Here is a 24,834-nt window from a genome sequence, read left to right on the forward strand (position 1 = left end):
CACGTCGCCCGATGCTATCACTCTCAAGTAAGCATTAAAAAACTTAATCCAGTTCGAACAGTAAGTAGTAGTATTTATTTTATTCAAAAATAGAAAACTGAAGGTAGGAGATAGTAAATGCACAGCAAATAAAATATATTCGAAAAAGAAAATATGATAAAGCCTATTGTAAATCGAGTCGAACACTTTCAAATACGAATAAAAAGATGCATACAGAAGCAAATATTTTCGAAAATGAGCCATTTCTATCAAGTGATAGCAACATCATTGGTATCAGGCCCAAACTTTTTCACAAGTGACATTTTCTCAGCAGTTGGAAAGTCAACCTCAACTGTCCTCACAGATTCTTACCCCACGCACAATGCCTCCGCTTTGTGTTTCACTGCTTTCAAGAGTTTATTTTGGTTTGGATGAGGTCCACCTGCATCTCGGCGTCAGCCAACACTTTGCTTTTTGAGCTCAAGCTCCTTCAAAGAAGAGGTGGCATAGTTCCTTTCCCGATCATACCTCAGTGCAACTGTCATTTCAGTTCTTGTCCTCCTTTCGCCGTGCGTTCGACCCACGGACCATTTGAAGCATCCTCTTGGTCAGTTGTACAGTCTACGTCCGATTTTTTGTACTCACTAGGGGCCACGAAAACGTCCGAAAAATCAAATCGGGCAGTCCGAAAAAATGCATGCGTCTTTTACTGCCCGTAAGGGCTCAAATCCTCACAGGCACATCCGAAAAAGATCTGAAGGCCTGCCAATACACTTATTAGGGATATCGGTGCTCGTGCTGTCACAGGAGACGGCGGGTGCATGCGTGTATTGTGACAATTGCCCCTTCCCACGCTTGTTAAGCTTCACCGCAATACTTCACGTACGCTTCACCGCGTAACAACGCTGTGCTGAGGCGAAGCTGCCTTTCGGGAACTGGAATTATGCAACGCATCATGCTTTGTATAAGCTTCGAAGCCAATCTCGAGGATTACAGAAGCGAAGTCGGTGTCATTACTGACAGCGGCGAATTATTTCAATAAAAAACACGGCACCGAACGGCAAGAACCTTAATAGCGAACGTCGAAGCAGCTAGGCCTCGCGTTACCGCGGTTGTGGCTACGGCTGCCAGCGGATCTGCGTGCGCGAGCGCTGGTTCGAGGCGGCGAGATAATGAAAACGGAAGTGTTGGCCTTGATTAATGCCGTTTCGGACCTGCTGTCGCGGCAAAAAGTCCGGCAAATCGGACACCGAAGGGTTCTTGCGCCTGAAATTACTGACGTTCTTAGACATTGACTCTATGTGGCACGTGGTGGTGCCGCGAAATCGTCCGCATTATCGGGCATTTCACAAAAATCGGGCGTCCGGAAAATCGGTCGTTGACTGTACGTTGGCAACTCCTCCAGCCGGTGACACAGCGCCCCCCCCCCCCCCCCCCCCAAATTTGTTACGATTCCTCTCTTTTACTCGAGCCAGCAGTAGGGCGACTTTCCTTCCTTTTCAATAAATTGACAGCCAATTTTCGCTGATTGAAGCAGCAATTCCCCGAGTTTTTCCAGATCATCCAAAATCTCGGAGAATTTCCGGTTGGTAGACACCCTGATATTGCTACACGATTCTATCACTATAATGTTTCTCATGGCAGATCTCACATTCTTGACAAAATTATTCCTCTGAATTTTGAGATTGACAGCCCAAAATCAAATGTCGCGCATGCCGTTTATATCAAGTCTTCTCAGACTTAAATATTAGAAGTGCGAAGCAATAACAAAGCTCAAACCTGAGAATTATGTAATTTTATTGGCGCGGCTGAGCACTACCTCCAGGATCGGCCCAGGAAAGAGGTTTGAAACATACCCGATACGGAAAAGTGATGGTAAAGTCGCCAAGAAAGACTGGCTTTAATATAAAAAAGTGACATTTTTCGACGGCAGAATCCTAACAAAGGAACTCTAGCGAAGCAGCTCGTTTCCAAAACGATAGCTCTACTACTCCACGTACGAACCCAGAAAATGCCTGGTTCCGTAAATCTGACCTTCAAGATCAGTCAAGGTCAAACTGGGTCTTGCGCTGCCACTACCGGCGGCTGCTGGGTACGCAGTGTGGGCGCCCGTATCTTGAAAGCGATCTGCGATGTGGACAAACTGTGCCGAGTGCTGGCAGCATCGTATGCGCTGTGCTTTCGACGCTTTTAGTCCGCGTGAAGCGAGACGCAGCGTGAAGGTCAATTCGCTCGCTCCTGCTGCCGAGCATCGTCCGCGTGTTTCGTGGTGCAGTTGTAGATGCGCTAGTTGCTGACGGCACCGAGCAGCGTCCGTTTCCATTTCCCAAAGTAAGCAATTGAAGCTGTGCTATCGCTGGCCAAACTTGATTTAACCGCGTTCAACTACGGTAATTTTCCCCATATTTTGAATGCGGGGAAGAGGTTTGGTGTTGGCGTAGTATTTTCTGCTCCTCAAAAAGATAGCGCGCATGAAAAATCCAGAATAGATCCCTGGCTGTGCAATTAGGCAGAAGGAACCCTTTGTACCATGTGCAGATGGCGTGGCGTATGTTTCCTACCATGTGGGGAAAACATATGCATGGGCAAGAGGTCGTTATCCAAAAACCCACCTAATCATTTTATCGCAATACAGTGATACAGTGGTTGCAACCCTGTTAAAATAAAAAATGAAATGCAATATCGTGACAAATTTACGAGTGCAATCACAAAGAATGATCCAGGCTGCCTTAGTAAGCGCTCAATTGCCTACGGGCCTACCATCAAAAAAAAAAAAAAAAAACTTAGGTTTCTTGACTTCATATACTAACGCGATTCTTGACTTGTACCTCGCGGCCCTTTTTCGTTTTTTTTTACAGCGAAGCTGTTGAGGTCTACTTTCATCGCTATAGTGTCCGCATGTAGAAAAAAATCCCGAAGATAGTACTACACCGGGCCGACCCCCGGCGGAAGTGCAGTTGACCATTACGGCGCTCACATACAGCTTCGCCGGTCATCCTTCAGAGTGGAAGGGCAGTTTTAGTTTTACAAATTTCCCATTTTGCTTTGTTCCGTTTTTTTTCTTTGCTTGAGAAGGGCAGCCTTGTTGGGAACCAGCACGTCCGTCCGTTTTTTGCGCTTCACTTGCAGTATTCCTTCGCGAAATGGGTGCATGTGCGATTTCATGCGTTATTTAACCATGGTTCTTCCAAAATAAACGTCAGTTGGGAGCCGGCGTTTGTCTGCTTCTAGTCTCCCTTGTCGTTTGCGCTGTGCACGTCAGTCTAAAAGGCTCGAATCTGCTCAGAAATGAGCTTTGCTCACCAACAAGATTATAATTCTGTTTGTTTCCAAGAAATTTGACCACAAACAGGAATGGAACAAGTGCTTCAGTTAGACCACTAGGTTTTCAACATTGTCAAGTTTTGGCGATGGGAACAAAGAACTGCATGTATAATGCTGGTATGGACAACACTTGTGTCCATGTGGATGTTGAGAATGTGAATGGCATTGAACATGTTGCAAATGAGCTGCATGTGGTTTAACACAAAACGCTTTCACAAGCATTTGTCAGATCTTTTCATTGCATCACCCATTTTGTGCAACAAGATCTCCTTGATCAAAAGGAAAGAAAAAAAGCCAACATTAACAAGATCTCCTTGATCAAAAGGAAAGAAAAAAAGCCAACATTAGACCTGTGGCGACAAGGTTTTATTTTGTGGTCCACATAAATTTAAGCATTATCAGTAAAAATTAAATTTTCCTCGTATAAAAGCAAATTCAGGCCAGGCACAGGACAGTAAGTATTACAAGGTACAAAAGCTTGGACAAAAAACTGAACACAGCAATTAAAAATCCAGCAACACATATTCACAACCTAAGGGATGACACCAAACATTCTTGCTCTCCAATGACAAAAATTGTACAACTGATGCAAAACTTTCAGAATGCAAGGGAGGAAAAGACAGTACAGGCAACATTATGACCACTCATGCACACTGGATACTTTCACGGTAATAAATAAAAGTTTGTTTAGCAAAATTAAACAAGAAGGGTATGAGAAGTACAGTGGAGGAACTTAAGATGCAGGTCTGATAAACAATGGAGGCAAGAGGGAATGCTCAAGGTTTGCACAAAGCGAGAGCTTCAAGCCTCTCAAGGGTGAAGCAATAACACATCAGTTACAATAGCCAAGCATTGGCACCACAGTGCTGGTTCCACGAGCCATGGCCTTCAGTCTAGTTAAAAATTTTGCTTGAAAATGGAGCGCAAATTTCTTAGCTGTGGCATAATTGAAGTGCAGATGGCACTTAAGTGTGACATAGGAGCTGAACAACCAGTGACAGTCAGTCAAGAGATGCCACAATCGAGGTGCAGAATACTGAAAATTGGACAAACATACGCAAGGGCTTAACTGCACCAAAGTATTTCAGTTCAGTCATTAAATTTCCAATGATTAACCACTGTCGCTCTACCTACGGGAGGCAAGCCTACTGACATTTCCAAGAAACTTTATCAACTGCACTTAGAACACTTTGTGCGAGCTGCCCCAGAGAACAGAATGAACCAAGACTGGTGCACACGAATCCTGCCCTGCCACAGCCCAATCACTTCATAGGAATTAGGAAAGCAAAGAAAAAAACAATTACTGAAATAAAGGTGCAACATGGGCACACTCTTTCCTTGCCGCGGTCAAGATTTTTTTTTTTTGTCGCATCGTCTCTCTACTTAAAAAAAATGAACCAACTAGTCCAAATGTGCACCCTTTCATAGCCCATCCATTTACACAAGGATGATCAGGCCAAGTACCACTTGTGCAAACCTTGTAAATACTCATACACTTGCTAAAACTTGGAAGAAGCAGTGCGGGAATGGCAAAAAAGAAAACGAACAGGCCAGTGCGTAGCAACGGACTAGATTAATCCACCACAGCAAAAACAATAAAGATCACACCCAAACACCCTGCACTGCAGCACAGCAGGTGAGAAACATGCCAGTGGAACCCTGTTGATGCAATAACTAAAGCGCCATACAAGTCCTTAAAAAAAAAGAACAGGGGTGGGGAGGGGATGTTGCACAAGAAACCTCAATGAAACTTAATGGCTGAGGCATTTTCAAGGTCAAAGTGTGGCAGAGTGTGCTGGTTTTGGTTGCCACAAAACGTTTGCAGACAGACAATGCAGATTAAAAAGGAAAGAAAGCACGTAAAAACAAAGTTTGCAAGAGAGAACAGGGCTGGTGTAATGTATCAATTCCTTCCGCTCAATTCTATTCCTTTTTGATCGTTGACCACTAGCAACTGGCAGATCTGAATGATAACATAGGTGGAGCACTGTTCAGACCGTCAACAAGGTGCAAAAAGGAAAAAAAAATGGGCATAGCATCCTTACATCAGTCCAGCCCTGATCAGGGCAGGGTTGAGTACATAGCTTATTGCTCAAGCCTAGGTGGGTGGGCTCACGCCAGTGCAGTGGCTCACACGTGACAGCAGGCAGCCATGCAGAGGCAAGTTGCATTGTCATTTTGGGAGTGGGGGGGAGGCATCACTGAGAGGCGGATCAGTCTGCACAGTACAGCCAGCCACGAAGCCCCTCATTCAAGGCATCTCTGCCCCCTTTTACTTTGATAGCAAATTCTACAGGTAGCTGGTAACAAATTTTGAACCTGACTGCTGTGCCGTCGAAACCTACATGGAACGGCTGCCACAGTTCTGCATCATCAGTCTGACCTACCTATCACGCTTTAGACATGAGCAAGGTTGTGCAATGTCAGCTTTGCTGCTTGACAAGGCAGACTATGCACTGCAATTTTAATGCATGTTTCACAATTGACCATCAAAAGCTGGCACTTCACAATGAAGCAGCAGCACCTTGCATCACCTGAAAGATTTTTGCCTAGGCATTTCACTTCATTCTCCTTAACTCAATGTGCAAATAAGTTGCCAACCAAAAGGCAAACAGAGCCACATGTGACGTACGTCACTCATTGTGCACTCTGGCTGGCATGTTGAGATCATGCGCTCATTGTGTTCACTCAGCCAGACTAGAACGCAGATATACATAGGCCATGGTGCGACACTCGAAAGAAACAACTGGCTACAACGTGCCTATGCTTCCAAGCGATGTTTTACATAGCTAAACAGTGGATGCACTTGATCGAGAATATTGGGTATAAAAGACAATGTACCGTAAGAGACCACTACTGCCCCATTTGGCATGTTGTGAAACAAGCCAGTGCATAAAACTCATTGAGGCCGTTTTACTGTGAGCAGCGTCCGTTTCTGGCATTCGCTGCAGAGTTACTTTGCAAGGGGCTTTGCAGCCAATGACAACTGTCACTTGCTCTGCAACCCTCTTCTTTTTGGTAATGGCACAGAAAAGACAACACAATAAAATGCACACATTTGGGTTATAGCAGATGCACTTGCCAGTGCAATGAACGAGAGCCCATCTTTTAACAGTGCATGAATGTGCGAGCCATAAGCAAGCAAGCCCTCAGGCTTTCGAGGTTTATCACAACTCTACAAGGTTTCAACATGTTTCAGAGCAGTGTCAGCTACAACTCAAGAGAATAGTGCCCACAGAAGCACACCAGCAGCCCAACATTGCAAATGGCACCACGAGAGTTTACAGCCTTGCAAAAGAACATGCTGTAGCTGTGAAATGACAAAACTAGGTCAGTTTCTTTACTGCTATGTTATGTGCTTATTTTATTGCCCAAACAGCCTTCCGGTTCTACTTCCCTTTGCTTGAAAAGTTTCGGAGCTGTTAACCCCCACAATTTACCATCAAATGGTCCTTTGTCCAGCCTCTGTACTTTGCTGTGCTACCTAAACACACCGTTCGCAGGGTCTTTGGAAGCCTTGCCAGCAAGCGCATGATAGCTTCTTTTGGAATGCTTCTCAGCACACACGCCAGCCAGATTGTAAATCTGTGCCTGTCTTTCACTAAAATCCCACCCTTCGAAAACTTCCACCATACAGATGGCTTAAAGAAGCAAGTTCCTTGTTTCTGAAAGCTATTTCCCTAGTTTGACAAAACTTAATACTGTCACACTACTCCATATTTGCTCCACTGCTAGTGTAGCTTCAGCTAAATGCGCAAACACAATGAACATGTTACTAGGCCACATATGGAACATTTTCAATAACATAGAAATCACAACTTTTAAGAGGCAACTGCAATTCCAACTTGTATGTTTGAATGTAAGTTTGTGCAATAAATCAGTCCTGGAACTTAACCAGCGTGCGTGCACGCGCACACACACACACACACACACACGCACACGCACACACACACGTATGTGTGTGTGGTTTCATGAAGTTGGAATTCGCAAAATGACCAGCATTAGAAAATGGAAAACCAATGGGCAGTAGAGAAGTAAGCCACAATACCAGAAGTAAAACCAGGTATAGCAATTACGTGTTTAAAAGTTAGTACTATTTTCTCTTTTACCAGCAGCAGTGACATGTTAAATAATGCTGATAGTTGCCCTATTTTTGAACATGATCCTAACATTGGTCACTGATAATGATTTTTGATAATAGACAAAAAGCAACCACAAGCAGTGAAGCTAACTAAAACGAGAAAATTTCAGAACTCCCAAGTTAAAAAGCATTCACAAAGACAACTAAGATTTGAGTGGTCAAAAAGGATAAAAGGCATTGGCAAACATGTAAATGACAGCGTTTTACACCGGTCTGGAAAAAAGTTAACAGACCTGTGTGTTAGCAAGCAACAAAGCTGTCCAGATGCATCTGCTCACTACTGTAACTACTTCATATAATTTGCAGTTTGCACAACAAAAACAAATAAGGACTGCCAGAACACTGTTGCTGCATGAACAGCTACAACACTATCAATGCTAACAATCAGACCAAAGAGATCTCTGAACTGCAACACAGGGAAGATCCACAGTACAGACATGTCTACATAGCTCAGAAACTCCAGCCTCCCCAACAACTCCGGCCTGTGAATTACAGTGGCTCTTGCATTTTTTGCAACAAACCTCTCAGCCATTAAAAAAGAAATTGCAATGTCACTAAAAGCATATGGAACCCTGTATTCGTTTCTTTGTTTGAGCCTCAGGGACGCAACTCCTGGGAATAAAGATGCTGCTACCTTCCCCAGATACAGAAGAGAAAACATGCACAAAGAACTTGTTTCAGTAGCCCTCAAAAGTAGGTTTGAATGTGGACAACAGGAGGGGCAAAGCAGCCACGCCCCAGTCCACACCACAAGTATGAATCGCACATCAGAGAGGCCAAACTCTTGCGGAACTGAAATTGTATGGATCGAACTACCTAGTTCTGGGCGCACTTCTGATACCCAGACCTCACGTTTTCAGTACTGTATAATAGGCAAATACAAAGTGCTGTGAACTGCAGTGAGTGGCTATCACACGTGTAAAGAAATGCCCCAAGTCCAGCAACTATTCTTGGCCAATGGGTTCCCATTTCCTGCGGTTGCCATGCTATGCTTGCAGTTGGCAATCAGACGGCACAAACCTGTTACACACCAACTCTTTGTGTGTGTGACAAGAATGAAATTGGTCACTGCTGAATTGTGGCAGGTTTTGGCTCACTTCAAAAGGCTTCGAACCTCTCGCCACATAATTCCAACTGGCAGTGTACAGGCACTGTTGCCACAAAAACACGTGCAAAAATTCTGAAGCTCAACGACAGATAACAAGGTGGTTCATCCCATACAACACCTATACAACTGTCGAATGTGCACTGCTGCACTATACACACTATCTTCTCCCTCCCCCCCCGCAAGATAGAGCATGCAAAAGCTACCACTCCATTCAAACTGCATTCTCACCGTGTGCTGTGGACAGAAAAACTTGAGACTACTAACCAACAGGCCTGCACGTCACCACCAAAAAGGCGGCAGTGGCACACTACGCCACCATGGTGTTGCAAGTGGACAACACTTGAACAAAAGGCTTTGGTAAGAAATGTAGCTTAAAAGACCCACAAGAACAGCAGATCTGTACAAGTTATGCGAGGGAGGTAGACATCTCTGTGGTGCTTTTGCTCATGAAAGTGGGCTTCACAGACCAAGTGCATGAGCAGTGCCGACAATTTGCCAGAGCGCACGGACGGCACGGAGGTGCTACTACAACAACAGAACTGCAGTGGGAAAGCCTGTAGCAACTGGATCCTTTCAAAGTTCTCTTGCAACATTTGTGTCTGTAGCTTCTTGGTGGAATCAAGTGCCACCGATGGCACAAACACGATTCTGGTGGCCTTCACTACTACAGCAACTTTAAGGACGCTTCTTCCATGTCACCAGCAGCAGCCTGTGCAAGCTCTTGCACCAAGCAGCATTTGCATGGCCACACATTACCAAACACACTGAAAAGGGCATCACCCCAAGGGCAAAACCTAAACTTGCTTCAGCACATTAACTCTGGCAACATCTGCACTTTCCATGTTTCATGTCGCATCACCCTTAGATTGGACTACCAGCTAGCCTACAGGTTGGTGTGCTTACAGTTGCAGTTGTGGGCAGGAGGATGGACTGAATATCTGAGAACTGGCACTACCATCCAACATCAAAGGTTGCAGAGACTGCAGACCAACTCTTGGGGGCCCCATTAAAACAGACTGTTCCTACAAGCATAGTTGACTGACTCCAGATACAATTGGCAGTGTACCCAACAGCTACATTGGGAGCAGTTTACCAGCAGTGCAATCTCTTTAGAGTAGTTAAATGCAGTTAATACTGCAAGGGAGTGATTACTCATTTGCTGCTTCATTCAAATAAGCTTGAGATCTCCTTGGGTACTACAAGACACCTCAGTATTGGACCCTCCGGAAGAGTAGGTGGGGTGGGGGGGTCCTCTACTATGACAAAATCCACAGCAAATTAATAAGGCTTTCTAGCAGCTGCGCTTGGCACTTCGAGCTTGGTGAAAAGTGCTCTTGCAAGGCCTCACAAACCATATTTTAGTCACTTCAGAGTGCTCTTGTTTTTCACATTAGTAGAGAACTAGAAGGACTGTGCTTCCAGCCACTACCTTGGACAAAATGGAGACTTCTGCTGGCATGGAAACTGCTTGCAGCTGCAGGCTCGGATGCTCCAGCTTGAAATTAAACCTGGGAGGCACATCGTGCCAATGTAGCATCCCAAGAAGTGTGAGCACATCAGAACGGGTGCAGAGTGCGTGCTCACACTAATAATGGATGCAATTTATATTAGTCCACCTGACAACTGCAAGCAACAAAGCTGGACATATGGAAAAGAGGGAAGCCCAGAAGGAATGTCAATGACATCGGAAGAACTTCTCAACACTACCACTCTCCCGCACAACCTTAAGTGAGAATGAGCCTGGGAACGATACAACTCAAACATTAAACTGCATGCTGCCAACAACAAAGTGCACTTTCGATGGGCAAACACCTAACAGCAAAACAGAGCACCAATGACAAACCAGAGGGAGAACACATGGGAAGGTAACAGCACCAGTTAAAAAAAAAGGGAATAAAAGCACGATGGAGGCATTGACATGATTGTGAGCAAACGAGAGGAAGAGACAACACACATGCATGCACTGCTTTAATAGCCAGCGCCACAGAGTACGAAAACACTCAGAAGTTCAAATGGGGAACAGGCACTGCCATACGCACAGAGGTGATCAAGTGGTGGGAGCTGACGCCTCTACCATTCTCAGCACTACATGGCCGCTGCCAAGTGCAAGCAGCACCCCACTGTTTGTGCACCAATGTGCTGGCAGTGAAGCAAGAGCAGTGCTCCATTAGCGAGACCTCTTCCCACGACAAGGTAGAGCCGTCATTGCCACCACAGCTCACGGATGCCAAGTTCTGGAGATCTGGCATCACCTTTGCAGGGGTTGCACATGTGCAGTGGCAGGCACACCCACTGCGCCCCGTGACACTGGGCGGCCGAAACAGCACTGCTCAGTCGACAGGGCCTCCACAGGGCTAAGCCTGTCACCACCTCTAGAGTGCAGGTCCCAGTGGTGCTGTTCCTTCTAACCGCAGCCGGCAGGTGCAACTGGCAAGCCAGAGCTGGCAGTGAAGGAAGGCAGCGGTCCCCTAAGTGGAAAAGCGGTGCAGAGCTCGAATGACGGGCCGCCCCGGATTAACATTGGATTGATGAGCCCACGTCATCGCTCTGGGGGTTTCTCGCGATGCGCTCGGAGCCTGGGGCGGCAGTGGCGCTTGTGCAAGGGCCAGTCACGCTGCTGACAGAAGAGGCCACAGTAGCGGGCTGCTTGGCAGCGGCCACAGATGCTGAACTCGCGGGGCTCCCGCTCCAGGCTGCTGCAGGGCGGATAGTGGCACTCATAGTAGCAGCCACCCTCCTCTGAAAAGAAAGGCATGGGAGTTAAATGTGTAGAAGGAAGAAACTGCACGCAACAGCAGTAGTATCAAACACCTCTTTCATGGTGGTGCTGGGCTCCAGCTTCATTCTGACGACCTGAGGCTACAATTTCACTGCACGAGCACTTGTGCACACTGCTTCCATTGGAATGCAGATGCTGTGCTTAGAATGTCATGTGTCATCAGATGCTGTGCTTAGAACTCGCAACGCATGTGCACAACAACATGGTGCACAAATACTTCAAGAACAAGTCCTTTTAACCCTTTGAGGGTCAATGACGTAAAATGGCCAATGCCGTATATTTACGGCGCTGTCTGTACGTTTAAAAAGCGCGCCAATCTCCTTTTTCTTTTCTGTCATCTGCTGCCACTATGTGGGAATACAGGGAATTTTTTTCGCACGCCTCCCTCTCTCGGTTTTCGTTGCATGGTTTGTTTTAGAGCTAGTTTGCTCCTGTGTGTCTATATACTACCGCTAGCACATTGGCACGCGCGCGAGCGCGTGGCGGTTTGGGTTTTGTTCCGCGCGCGGTTTTGGCTTCTTGCGCTTGCAAAACTGATGGCTATCCTGTTACTAATCGCTCAAAGGGCGACCACCTGTCTCTCGCTCGTTTAGTGCTCACAGGGGTGCGCATAGGAAGGATGCCGCCATGCATGCGTTTCCATTACCTTTTTTTTTTTTGACACTTGCGAAAACTAATTGCCTCTGATTGGTGATAGAATGAAGATTAGCGGAAGTCTATCACACCTTCTGCTTTTTTGACGGGCACACAACTACATAGTTTTCCCGAGTGCACGCACCTATGCAGTTCTATTACGCTATGGATGTACATATTAGTGCAAGAGCAGGAACATTTGAGTCTTGCAAAATATTCTCGTGTGCACATTTTCAAAGCCTTGAACTATGTGTATAACAATGCATCAAATTTTTAATTCTTACAAGTTTATTTCCTTTTTTATTGTTGTTATTCATGAAGAGTACATATATACCAAACCAAAATATTGTTTTCTCACTTTACGATCACCCTAGAAAAATTACGGTACATTTTTTAAAAAAAATAAGTCCCCCAAGAAGAATTGGAATCTGCAATAAAAAAAAATCGACCCGGGGCAGTCGCATATGGCGAAAGAAATCGACCCTCAAAGGGTTAATTCGAACTTCTTTCAATTCAAACAAATTTTTGGGCCCCTTCAAGTTCGAATCCGAGATTCGACTGTATAACCATGTATATGTGGCACCATTATAGATGGGCTTCACTAACAATTATTGGTTACAGTAATGAAATTTACTTGGCATGTGAATATTATAAGGTGGTTCAACTTCTTTCATAAAGGCTCCAGGCTTTAGGTTGGCTTAGACTAACTTTCTGTGGGCCTAGTTGGTGCACAATTGGCATAAGTGCCTGTCCTGTGAATGACCTTCCTTTTGTGCCGTGTTCCTTGTTTGCGCTTTGAAAAATACTTTAAGTTGGGTTTAAACATTTAATTCTGTGCACGAGTTTGTGTAACATACACCACTTTCTGTAGACAAAAGCTTCTGGGTGTGCACATATTAGAATTACTGTATATTTGGGAGCTTTGGGATCATATTAGAGAGTTTTAGAATAGGGGCCCCAATAGTTTGGGGCCCCAAAGAGCTTTGCGGGTGTTAGCGTTGGGGCATGCAGGAGTGAAGGGTTTTAGAATAGGGCTTTGCATTTGCGGATAGCGTCTTGCGCTGACAGCGCCACTACAGTGTCAAAGAAAAGCTATTAGAAATAATTAAATAAAACATACCATTTTATTACAGGAATAGTAATTTTGACTTGCGTGTATTCGCGTTTAATTACAATTTAGAGGTTATTCTGTAAGCAGCAAACAATTAGTTGCACTTAGTTTTTAACAAACCAACTTTACGTGCCTTCACCAGCCAAGCTTAGTCGTGTTAGGCCTACGAGCCATAACCATCCAGAATTGAATTCGGAATCAGCGACGTCTAATGAATCAATTCTCATAACACACGCTAGTTGAGAAAAAGCTATAACCGCAGTCACTTCTCCTAGGTTGCGAACTTCACGCGTTACCACAAATCAAACCCAGTTTGGTGCTAGGTTAGAGCCGTTGCTTCAATGGGTGCTGCCATGTTTGCTGACGCAAAGCTTTTGGGGCCGCTATTTCGCTTCCGCTAAATCGATGAAATAGCGTTCCCAACGCAAAACCCAAACGAAGTTTGCGTCTCGCGCATGCGCAGTGGCTTCGACGCTATTTCTTTGGGGCCCCTATTCTAAAACTTGCTATTAACTCCAGCATGCAGTGCACAGACAAAACATTCAGAGCTACTTACAAAAGTTCATGGAAGAAGCTTTCATTATTATTAGTACTCACACTTATTAGTTGCCACTTGATATTTGCCCACCACTTTATCTATTGCTAAGAAAAATGACAGGTGCCATTTTTGTTGTAAATGGGGTGCTACCAGTAACAGACAGTGTATAGTTTGCTAATTTTTGGAGTGTTGGCGCTGCTATACAGTCTCGGAGTGCCTCCACTTATGGGCTCCTGCGTTTCAACTCATACCGAGTGAAACATTACACCTTTAGGAAATCAAATGGTGGATTTGTGAATCGAAATGCATTTGAGGAATTATAATTTGACTCGCATGTTTAGACATTCACACACCCTCCACTACGTACCCCTCCATTTCGCAAATACTGCTCGCCAATGTAACAGTGTGCCAGAAGTGAAAAGAGGTCTGCAAAAGCTTTTGGCAGGGAGTTGACAGTTGGGCAAAAAGTGCTTCTGTATTGTATGTTCAGGTTTCTCGTCGACAATAACTTTACAGGTCATGGCATTACTTACCGTCTTCCTCAATAACTTCGCCGTTGGCATTGTAATACTTGGTGACGGCAGCATCTGCGAGCTGACGAAAAGAACAAAACAATTATGGACCCTTGCTGTAATGAACCTCTGCGGTGAGCAAGTGCCGCGGCAGCAAGGCTGCAGAGAGCAATTATTTTTAAGTTTAAGTGCTGCATGCCTTTTTCTGCAATGCTAGACGCATCCATCATCATTGCAAAAGGACAATCCGTGGTGCCCTGTATTTAAAAAAAATAAGAACATCGATAGCTGGAGCCTTGACAATACTGTCATGGCTACTATCACAATTTACAAGTGCACATATATTTCTATAAATGCGAAAACTGCCGTATTCCCACGTGCAAGGCCCAAACCCACACACAATGGAGCATGAAAATTTTTGAAAAAGTTTCACAGAGCATCAAGCACATACCCGGGTGGTGTGTGGCCTCCGAGATCACACTAGCAGGCCATTGCGATCTCGGAAGCCACACCCACCTGCAGGTCAATTTCCACAAACCACTACACATGGCACTAGTTACTCTCCTGCCAACGATGGTAGTGTCATCGTCATTATATGGCACAGGATCAAAATCACATGCCATAGATTCAGCATGCTTCAATGGTATCGGCTCTGCCGAGGAACATTGTTTAGCAAGTTTAGCTTTATTGTGCTTACGAGTGCATAAGAGGGCGTCGCTGCAAGATGTGTGTATGGATTTTGGAACACATGGTGTGCAGTTTCGTTAAGAGCTTTAAAGTGACGGGAATCTCAAACAGTAATGAATAGCACGAAGGATGACCAGCTTTGGGAAAGCACCGATAGGCGAGCCTATCAACGTTACCACTAAAGAAAGCATTCATAGTCTGCTGATAGTAGTTGTGTTATTCTGCACAGCAGTCTTGGCAATGTTCGAGACTTCAGTGAGTAGTCCAAGCCGGTCTTGCATAAGGCCTGCACTCTGTAAGGGGTAGGAAAGCCTGGGCCTTATACAGAAGTAAATATGGCAATGGTATTGTGACCGCAAGTCTAGATTCTTCCTCAGAATTGAACTCATCTACCTTATGTGTGGCAACCTGCCACATGAAATTCAAAGGCACAGTCTGTGCTAGCTCAAACAACGCAGTTTGCTTGTCCATTTTAGGCCAGAACAGCACAGCTTGAATGTACTCCAAGGTACATTATGCATGTCGGTGAAGATACCGTCACCCCTGTGAAGGGACGACACTGCTTTTGCAAACGTGCAAGGCATACAACATCTCTGGTGCAAAAAAAGTACCTTCTGTTCCGAGTCCATTGAATATGCCGAATCTTTTTTTCTGGCTACAAGTTCATGTTGCCAAGTTGAATTCTCGGACTTTATGTGCCAAAACCATGATTTGCTTATGAGGCACGCAATGCTGCCAAGTACCAACCAACATGTAGTGAACACAACTGCCACGTGCAAATGTTTTACATAAGGCAGCCTTGACAGGAACACAAACCGACAGCGTTTATGCACTGTCAGCTTGTGTTTATGTCATCGCACTCCTTCACGAGACACAACCACTCAGATGTTTAGTGGCATGCCAAATGGTTTGTACATAAACAGAGTGAACCATTGAGAAATTTTCAGTTTCACAAGTAATAGCATTGAAACAGTTTTTCTTTTAAAAATTATCAGATACAGAAAAGACACTATCTGGAACCAGTTCCTGAATATTATGACAGGATGTTATTTACAATTTTGCTTTCCGGCATACAATATAGGAAGTTCTTTTTTTAAGAATATACATAGCCACTATACAGTTTTTGAATATTGCCTGTGTGAGATAGCGTAACTATAGTTCTTGAACTGGATTACTCCGAGGCAGACATTACTTGCGTGATAAGTCAAAAATGCAGAATCAACTAATTATCAAAATTTTGCTAATTTTTAAAAAATTGATTAATTTAAAGTCAATGTTGAAATTTGTAAATGGCAGCTGGTCAGCTCACAAGGTACATACCACTTGGAACGAATTCTCAGGATGACGCCAGCTTCGAGATATTCATTCCCAAAGCGGGTGACGAAATACATTGGCAGTCCAGTTACTTTTGTGGTTTAATGAGTGAAAACGTTTTGTTAAAGAAAAGTGAAACCGTGAATTTTTACAGCAAATTCGATGGTGCATTTCCAGAAATGAGTGCCATGCTCAGAATTTATTCCAAGTCTATATGCCTTCAAACTCACTGGCTAAAATTAACAATATTGGCTTAAAGAGGCCCTGAACCACCCCTCGGGCTTGGTGAAGTAACATAGTCCACGGGTAGCATACGCTGTTGTGAACATGTCAGCCAAGTTCTGCTGTCGTACGCAGTCCATGGAGCTCGCAAGCGGTGCGCTAAGTCACCTTTTTCTCAAACGCTCTCATTTGAAAAACCCCATGCTTCTCGCTCTTTTCTGTGTGCTCTATTTCGTCATAAAAAGCACACTCCAATACGCGGCTGCCATTGGTCGCTGCACTCTGCTACACCGCGGCCGCCGCGAGGTGCCGCCACGAGTCCAGTGGCTAAGCGCACTGCGGCTCTCTGAGAACAGCCGCGTTTGGCTTATGTTTAGCGTGGCATAGGCACTAAACCGGGAATTTGAACTGCGCGCCATGGTGACGTCTCCGCCATAGCCTTCGCAGTGCAAGCCATTGGAGGAGGAAGGGGAGCACAGCTGAGGTAGTGTTTGATTGCAGATAAGTACTTTTTGCAGCAAAGTGCTTCTGAAATAGCCTATTTTCACTTCAAATGTCTTTCTTCACTTGAATAAAAAGTGGTTCGGGCCCCTTTAAAGCAACCAGTAAAAAACAATTAATTGCAGTTTGTTAATTAGTTGATTACACATTTAGATTTTTTTAAAACATAATGTCTGCCTATTCAAGCAATAAATTTCAAGGATTAGAATTGTGCTATCTGCCACAGGTGACTTAAAAGTTCTGTATGGTCGGAAAAAGAATGGGGGTAAAAAAAAAAAACACCCAACCCATAGAGGTACGGAATTGCTTAACTGAATCCTGTTTATCACATTCCTATACCAGTTCTTATTCAGTACTTTACCAGGGGCCGTATAACTTAAAGCTACTCCATTTCGACTGTATTCCAATCTCCTTATGGAATATTTACATAACCGCAGACACAAGCATCGGGTAGTGACCCACAGAGTTGTTTGCCCAATCAAACACCCTCATTGTTTATAGGAGGAAACTATTTCTTTTTCAAAGTGAATAGCACTGCCTACCATTATAGGTTATTCTGGTCTAACTGGCTGACCTGAGGCGAGGAGTGCGCAAAAGTGGAGAGCATTTCGGTTGAGCCGAGCTAGCGCAATGAAAGCAGGTAACTGGGAGAATGGTGCCGGCATCAGCAATTGGTTAACTTTTCCTTGGTTAGCTTGCGCTGGCTGGTCAAAAAATCGCTGCAGCAGCGTGCAACGGGGATTTAAAGGGTCCTGTAACACTTTTCCAACTAATCATAGAATGGCCTCACTACTAAAGGTCGTCTGCTCACGACTGTCACGCTGCAAAAATGTTTCGAATGCTTCAAATATAAGTGGAGCTATACTAGCGATACCCAGCTTTCTCTCCATTTCCGTCACCGCTAACGTGCTTGAAGCAACGTAGCGGGAGAAGCCACGAGGGCAAAACCCTGGCCAATGAGTGTCGCAGCAGCGAGAGGGCCTGTCGTGGCACCCCTTGGCGGCCACGGTAGACTACACTATGCAGGATGCTGCTGGCATCTAGAAGGCCACGCATAGCAGACCCAGCTACGTGCAATGCAAAAATGAGATGATTTTTCTGTCCTCTTTTGAGATGGCAGGCCGTACATATTTTTCATTTATTCAATTCGAAATTAGCAATTATGCTTTACTGAGAATGCTCTTGCGATCACGAAATCAGCCAATAGCGTTGGTGGGTCTAGTTGCTTTCAATGATGCTGCATGATGACACTGCAGAAGCAAGAGCAAACTATGTTCTGCTGTTCGACAGGAGATTGTAAATTCTATGCTGCATGCAGTGCCGTAATATTTGGCTTGCATGTTCACAGCAACCTGCATGATAGATTAGGAACATTTTCTTACTGTGTTAAAAAAAGTGTTTCAGGGCCCCTTTAATTAAGAATGCCACTAAAATGGGTCCTCAGCGAAGAAGAGTTGGTGGAACAATGTTGTATACGTGCTGGAAGGGCTCGACAACATTATACTGCCGCATAGAAATGTTTATTATGCGCAAAGAAAGGCATTCTTCTCAACAGCTCTCAGTAGCCAGCACAACAGCAATTGGCAGACAGCCATCTTCTATTCCTTTTGAAACTGGGCATTCTTCGGCTTCCGAAAGAATAATAAAAATAAATGAATAAACAAGTTTTGTATAGCATATTAATGAATTTTTAGTGTGTATATGTCTTTGATGTGGCAAGTTTTAGTGGTATTGTGACATCGTATGACAGACAGGTGAAATGGTGCAGCCAGAATTTTTTGTTTTAGCAATAGCAGAGGCTAATGTTGAAAAAGGTGCAGAATTGAAAATACTTTAATTACTTTTTTGTTTGGCCTAATCACGCATAATCAGTGCACACAGGTCATATCAGATGGGCAGGGGAGTTTTTGCAGTTTTCACGACGTTGCATGACAGACAGGCAAAGTGGGTGTGGCCCGAAATTTTTTGACCAATCATGGAGGGCTAGTGGCAGAAATAGAATAAGAACAGTTAGGAATAGCGTTACATTATAGCACCCCCAGCCTTTTCTGCCGCAATGTGCACTACAGTGCACAAGGTCTAGAGCATCTACCAAGACAGCTACCTTGTCATTGGTGAACCGAGTCTACTAGTGCAACCCTCAGCCAACAGAGGCCAAAGGGAGGAGACACACCTCTTCAACCAGGTGCTCCGGTGGTAGTTGCTGGATGGCAGCCCAGTAGAGCGACTGCTCGCGCTGTTTGTTGGGCTGGGACTCTGCCACCGACGAGGAGGGGGCAGTTGGCATGTGCACGTCAGCCACATGGGGCGCCAAGGGCAGGCATATCCGCTCCAGTGCCAGGTTTTCCAGCCGGTTGTCCATGGTGACCCCATTAAGGTGTGCCACCCGGAACCCAGGGGCAACTCCACCAAAGTGCCGTTCCCTGCACACACCACCAGAAAGTGGTCTCCTTCCTCGTCGAAATCATGCCACACGATGCCACACTTGTGCAGTGCGAAAGATGCACACAAAGCTGACACGGCAGCACCGCAATGAAGGAACTTGACGACGAATATGCACACAGTAGATAATGCACATGGCTTCACATCAGCTAATATATGGGGCATGAAAAGGTAGAAATAACACCAAAATAGTTTTTGGACCTTATATATAGGGTGCTTCATTTTCAGGTTGTGCGCGGTTTATTTTTTTGAATTCGGGAGTAAAAAATCTCATGTTAATCTTAAGAGGAAAACTGGAGAGAAATCGGGTTTTTGTTGTCTGACAGACCAAAGTTTGGGATTTTTCTGGTAGATGACAAACGATTAAAACACACAATGGTCTCTTTTTGGAGACAAACATTTCAACAAGCAGAATCACTTATGGGAACATGTAATGACAGAGAGCAGCTTGCATGTGATGAACTCGCACAAATTTGTCGGCAGGAATTTATACATTTAAAAGAAACCACATAATTAAAAACAATAGAGACACGCCTGCTGATCCCTTTCTTACTTTGATCTGTGCACTTGATATAACAAAGGAAGAGTGTACATAGTCAACGTTGATTTTTTGGACTAACTGGGGACTGCAAAAACACATGAAAAAAAAAAAAATGCATGCCTTTTACTGGCCCCCAGGGCTCAAATTACCACAGGCACATCTGAAATAGCTCTGAAGGCCTGCCAGTACACTTATTAGACCTATTGGTGCTTGTACTGCGAGAGGAGACGGCAGATGCATGCATGTATAATTAAGGAATACATACTGTGTCTCGTGACAATTGTCCCTTCTCACTCTTGGTGTGCTTCACTGCATAAAACTGCTGTATTGAAGCAAAGCTGACTCATGAACCGACATTCTTATTTAGTAAATACTGCAGATCCTTCGGTCCAAGCAGTGGGGCAACGCGTTGTGCTTTCAGAGCTTCGAAGCCATTGGCGAGGATTACAAAGGCGGAGTCGGTGCCAGTGCTAACAGCAGCAAATCGTTTTAATGAAAAATGCGGCACCGAACAGCAAGAAGCTTGGTAGTGAATATCGAAGTAGCTAAGCTTAGCATTGCTGCGGTGGTGGCTATGGCTGCCAGCGGATCTGCGTGCGAGAGCGCCTGTTCGAGGCGCCGAGCTAATCAAAATGGCGGCGGCGGTAGCTTTAATCAATGCAGTTTCAGACCTGCGATCAGGGCAAAAGGTCCAGAAAATGGGACTGAAGAGTTGTTGCATCCAAAATTTCAGACGTTCTTACACATTGACTCGATGGGGCACAAAGGCATCTGAATTATCGGGCGTTTGGAAGATCAGTTGCTTGTATAGTAGTGTACATGGGCATGCTTCACAAAAAGGCAAGATGCTTTTTCCTCGTTTTGCAAGCACTTGTTGATGTATGTTGCCATGCATTATTTGAGAATTTCTCTGTCCATCCAAAACCAGACAGACCTCTTGTACTTGCAGTCATGTTTCTACTGCGCTGCTCTATTTGCCTTTGCAACAAAATTGAACAACTACCTAGCTAGCCTAATCTGTCACCATTCTAATGTACATTAATGGAGAAAATGTCCTCTCAACATCACAGCTGCCGTTCGCAATGTAGAGCAACATCAGCATTCAGTTTGCTTCCTAGCCCATCATGGCCATTTCCATGTGCGCAACGTGCGGCAACTGCAGTTTGCCAATGTCGTATTCATGTAATAAACACAGCTACTAAAATGGCAACAAGCTTTCGCTCACTCAAGGAAAGCAGGCACTGAATGTATTATAAATGCCAGTTTTTTGCAAGAGCTTTGAGCTAAAAAGGAATAACATATCATATTCATACTCGAACAATATTAATATACTATATCTTGACCACATGCACACAGAAGTCGGGCGGCATTCAGTGGTTTTCAACACCTGCATTTCCTCTTACACTTCATGAAAGGGTGAAACTGGGGAGAGATCCCATTTTCATAAAGCTTCAGGATGCAAGAATCGGGAATTATCATATTTTGCCCAAAAATGAAGGACCCAACTTTTGTAATGGCTTATGTCAATTATTTTATACCTTATATGGACTATGTTACGGAAGCGCTTAGTGCTGCCATTTTCTACATGTGCTATCAGCTCGTATCAAGAGAAAGCATAAGTCATGAGGCAGAGAAAGTGCACAGGGCAAATACCTTGAATACACACAAGCAGCCTATTTTATGTACATACTGCGGGACAAAGGCTTCTCCTGGAGATCTTGTGGAAGCGAACAACATGTGATGCGCAGGTTTCCCAGATCTCATTACCCCAAACTAACCCTGTTCCACCCTCAACTTCCTTAACTGTTTTCCTATCTGCAACCATTGAATGTGTTAGGGCAGGATAATATTGGAAGGTGTACTGTACAGCAGTGCTAGCAATGACACCCTAAAAGTAAAACTTAAGGAAGTTTTGAGGTTTTATGCGCCAAAATCACGATCCGATTATGAGGCGTACTGCCATGGAGGGCTCTAGATTAATTTTGACCACCTGAGGTTCTTTTAAGATGCACCCAATGCCTGGTTACATGTGTATTCTTGCTTTCTGCCCCCATTGTGATGCGGCGGCTGCTGCTTCCGTGATCGAGGCTTCAACCTCGAGTTCATCATGTGATGCAGTGATTAATAATATAACCGTCTGTCTTTTACAATGAGAAAACTGGCACAGACAAAGCAAGGCCGAAAAGTGGAGACCAAGACAGAAAAAGTGCTCTTTACGTCTTGATCTCTTGACTGTCCACTGTGATCCTTTGTTTGCATCAGTTTCCTCATTATAAATTATGCAACTAGTCTAGCAAAAATAGCTCTTAGGCATGGCTCTATAGCATGACACAGGTTTCCAAGAAGATGCAAAAATACTTTTGCAGTAACTATGCAGCTGCCGAATGGCCTATGCAGTGTTCCCACCATTAGAAAGGAGCTTGCTATGGCAATGAGAGTGCTGCATACTTTGGCTGACTACAGCATCACATGATGGTGTCACCAGCACTCATGTCAGTGACTGTGCCTTTTTGTATACATGCTTTCACTGTACTCTAGAGTTCTATGGGCACATTTGAGGCTTCGGTGAGTAGTGATAAGCATACCTCGTGTAAGGCTTGCAACCCGCGAAAATTCAAAAAGAAAAAAAAAAAGAAGGTGTGGGCCTTACATGAGTAAATAAAGTAGAAATTAAACGAAAATAAAGCTGATAGTTCATGACATGTGCGCCAGCAATTCACAAATTCAGGCAATCCACAAGTCTGAAGTCTTTTTTTTTGGCTTGATCCTATACAAGTGGCACTAGTGCCTGTTCACACAATCACATACCACCATCCTTATTTTCGTTGCATTCAGTGGATCTGCAAGTATCTCTCAAGTTCCAAAACCGGACACTACAAGCTTAGTAACACAAAACTGAAGAATTTGCACAAGTGCCTGCAAATGCACGAGGCTTACAAAAGAGAAACGGCAAAGGAAAGGCCAGAGGAAAAAGTTTTCACCAAAGCAGCTGGTGCAGGTACTGCCCAGTGCTCTTTCCCTGGTTCATCTCGTAAGCGTAGGCAAATATCTGGGCTCCATTGCCGTCCTTGTCCACCTCCACACGAGCCTAGACAAAAAATAAAAACGGTACAGAAAGCCGAGCAGCTTGTCAGAACACATCAATATTGTACTGAGCTTTGCATCCAAAAGTTTCCAAGACACTGACCAGTTGCCATGCAGACAACACGTGCTCAAGTCCTCAAGAACTGCGACTACGGACTAAGTGCACTGGCTTCGCTGCCCTTGCAATAATGCAAACTTGATGCATAAATGGCAGGCCTCCTGCCACAGATACCCACACACAGATCGACATCAAATGTACAAGCCATGACATTTCTTTACGAGACAGCATGGCTGATGCAGGTGTGCTACCGATGCATGTCTGCAGTGGTCGCTGCAATCCACGCGGCTGGCTTACAAATTCTTTTTAGCCTTAGATACGAGGTCAGTCCTAGAGTGGAAAGTTAGGCTTATGGGCGATTCATAATTAGAGTGCAGGAGCAGAAGATGGAAGCAGACACATAGTACTAAATTACAAATTTTATCGGAAAAGGCAAGCAGCATGTATACATCCATCATCACTGCCATGCCAAAACCACGGTGCACACAGAAACAAGGCATGCAAAGTTGTGCTGTTCTACGATGTTTTACAGACATGCATGTATCTAGCGCATGCACTGTCTACTGCAACTCTTCGTGGTCTAGTGCACCATGGTTGTGACATGTGGGTAATTATGAATACATATGCTGTACACCTTTTCCAATACAATTTATTTGTTTTATGTCAGTGCTGTGTGCATCTGCTCTTTTACCGCATTTACTCGCACAATGACCGCACTTTTTTTGTCAGAAAAATTGATGCAAAATCAGGGGTGCGATGATTATGCAAGTTAAATTTCCTGTGAAAAAAAATTTTTCGCCCTGCTTTTGCTGCGGGACACCAAAACAACAATGGTGGCCGGCGGAGCAAGCCGAACGCATTTTTTTTACTTCTCGCGAGTACATTACGTGCATTGAAACAGTTTCTTCCGTATCAGTAATGAATAATATCGTTAATATCGGCAAGTTTGAGGCAATAACGTAGCCATGTCCACTTTGAGGGGACAGAGACAGATGGGCTCGCTTAGCTGCCAGTGACATAGAAACACATGGCCGGCATGCTGCGGAAACTGCGGCATCTGTCTTCACTACTATCCTAACACGGCGCGTTTCCGCTAGGGGTGGGTGAATATCTTAGCTGTGTTACAAGCGTCGGCATATGAATAGGGTGCACTTTTAGCATATCAGTGTAAACGTGGCTACTATCGTTGCCGCTCGCGAATTGTTGCGTGCCCACGAGTGCAGATGAGAAGAATCGAAAGATGCCTTTGTTGTTGTTGTTGACCACAACCATTATAAAGCCTACACATAATAAAGGCAAGTTTGGTTGCAGCTTTTTTTTAGTCATGGAAGTGTGGAAAGGGATGAAAGTAATGAAATGAGGCATCTACTTAAGAATGTTTGGTGCGTGCAGACCGCTTGGTTTGTCTTGAAGAGTAGTTCTCGTAGCATTCGACAGATGGTAAGCGCGATCAATATTAGCTAGACTTGGCAGACGACATATCGCTGTGGCAAGTTCGGGGTGCAATCATTACACAGGAAAGAAAAAAAAATCGAATTTTGATGACCAAATTCAGGGGAAAGATCATTACGCGAGTGCGATCATTATGCGAGTAAATACGGTACATCAGCAGTCTCAGACGTAAACACTGACATCAAGTAAGTCGTGTATATTACACACGTGCGAAGCAGGGACACCACACTGAAATTTATGAAACTAGTAAAGGAAAAAAAAAAGTGCTCACTCGCTTTCTGATAAACGTCACAACCAATATTTCGCATAAGCTCGATTATTAGGGCTGCCCCATAAAGCCAATGTAAAACGGCGACCAATATTTTGGAGCCGAATAATGATTTATTTTAGCTTGGTTTCTAGGGCTAA

At 44.5% G+C, this 24,834-nt stretch overlaps 1 protein-coding gene across 2 annotated transcripts in view; it reads right to left on the reverse strand.

The window, feature by feature from the left end:
• Nucleotides 1-3,647: 3,647 nt before the first annotated feature.
• Nucleotides 3,648-24,834, reverse strand: part of LOC142567928 (zinc finger MYND domain-containing protein 19-like) — a 30,061-nt gene continuing 8,874 nt past the window's right edge. For both annotated transcript variants that reach the window (XM_075678016.1, XM_075678017.1), the window contains exons 3-6: nucleotides 22,814-22,920; nucleotides 19,023-19,272; nucleotides 14,147-14,207; nucleotides 3,648-11,291 (exon numbers count right to left, since the gene is read on the reverse strand). In XM_075678016.1, the coding sequence (XP_075534131.1) occupies nucleotides 11,092-11,291; nucleotides 14,147-14,207; nucleotides 19,023-19,272; nucleotides 22,814-22,920 (618 nt within the window). In that variant the 3' untranslated portion in view covers nucleotides 3,648-11,091. The remainder of the gene's footprint in view (nucleotides 11,292-14,146; nucleotides 14,208-19,022; nucleotides 19,273-22,813; nucleotides 22,921-24,834) is intronic.

The sequence above is a fragment of the Dermacentor variabilis genome, unplaced genomic scaffold (assembly GCF_050947875.1).
Source record: "Dermacentor variabilis isolate Ectoservices unplaced genomic scaffold, ASM5094787v1 scaffold_15, whole genome shotgun sequence".
In the NCBI taxonomy this organism is placed as follows: Eukaryota; Metazoa; Arthropoda; class Arachnida; order Ixodida; family Ixodidae; genus Dermacentor; species Dermacentor variabilis.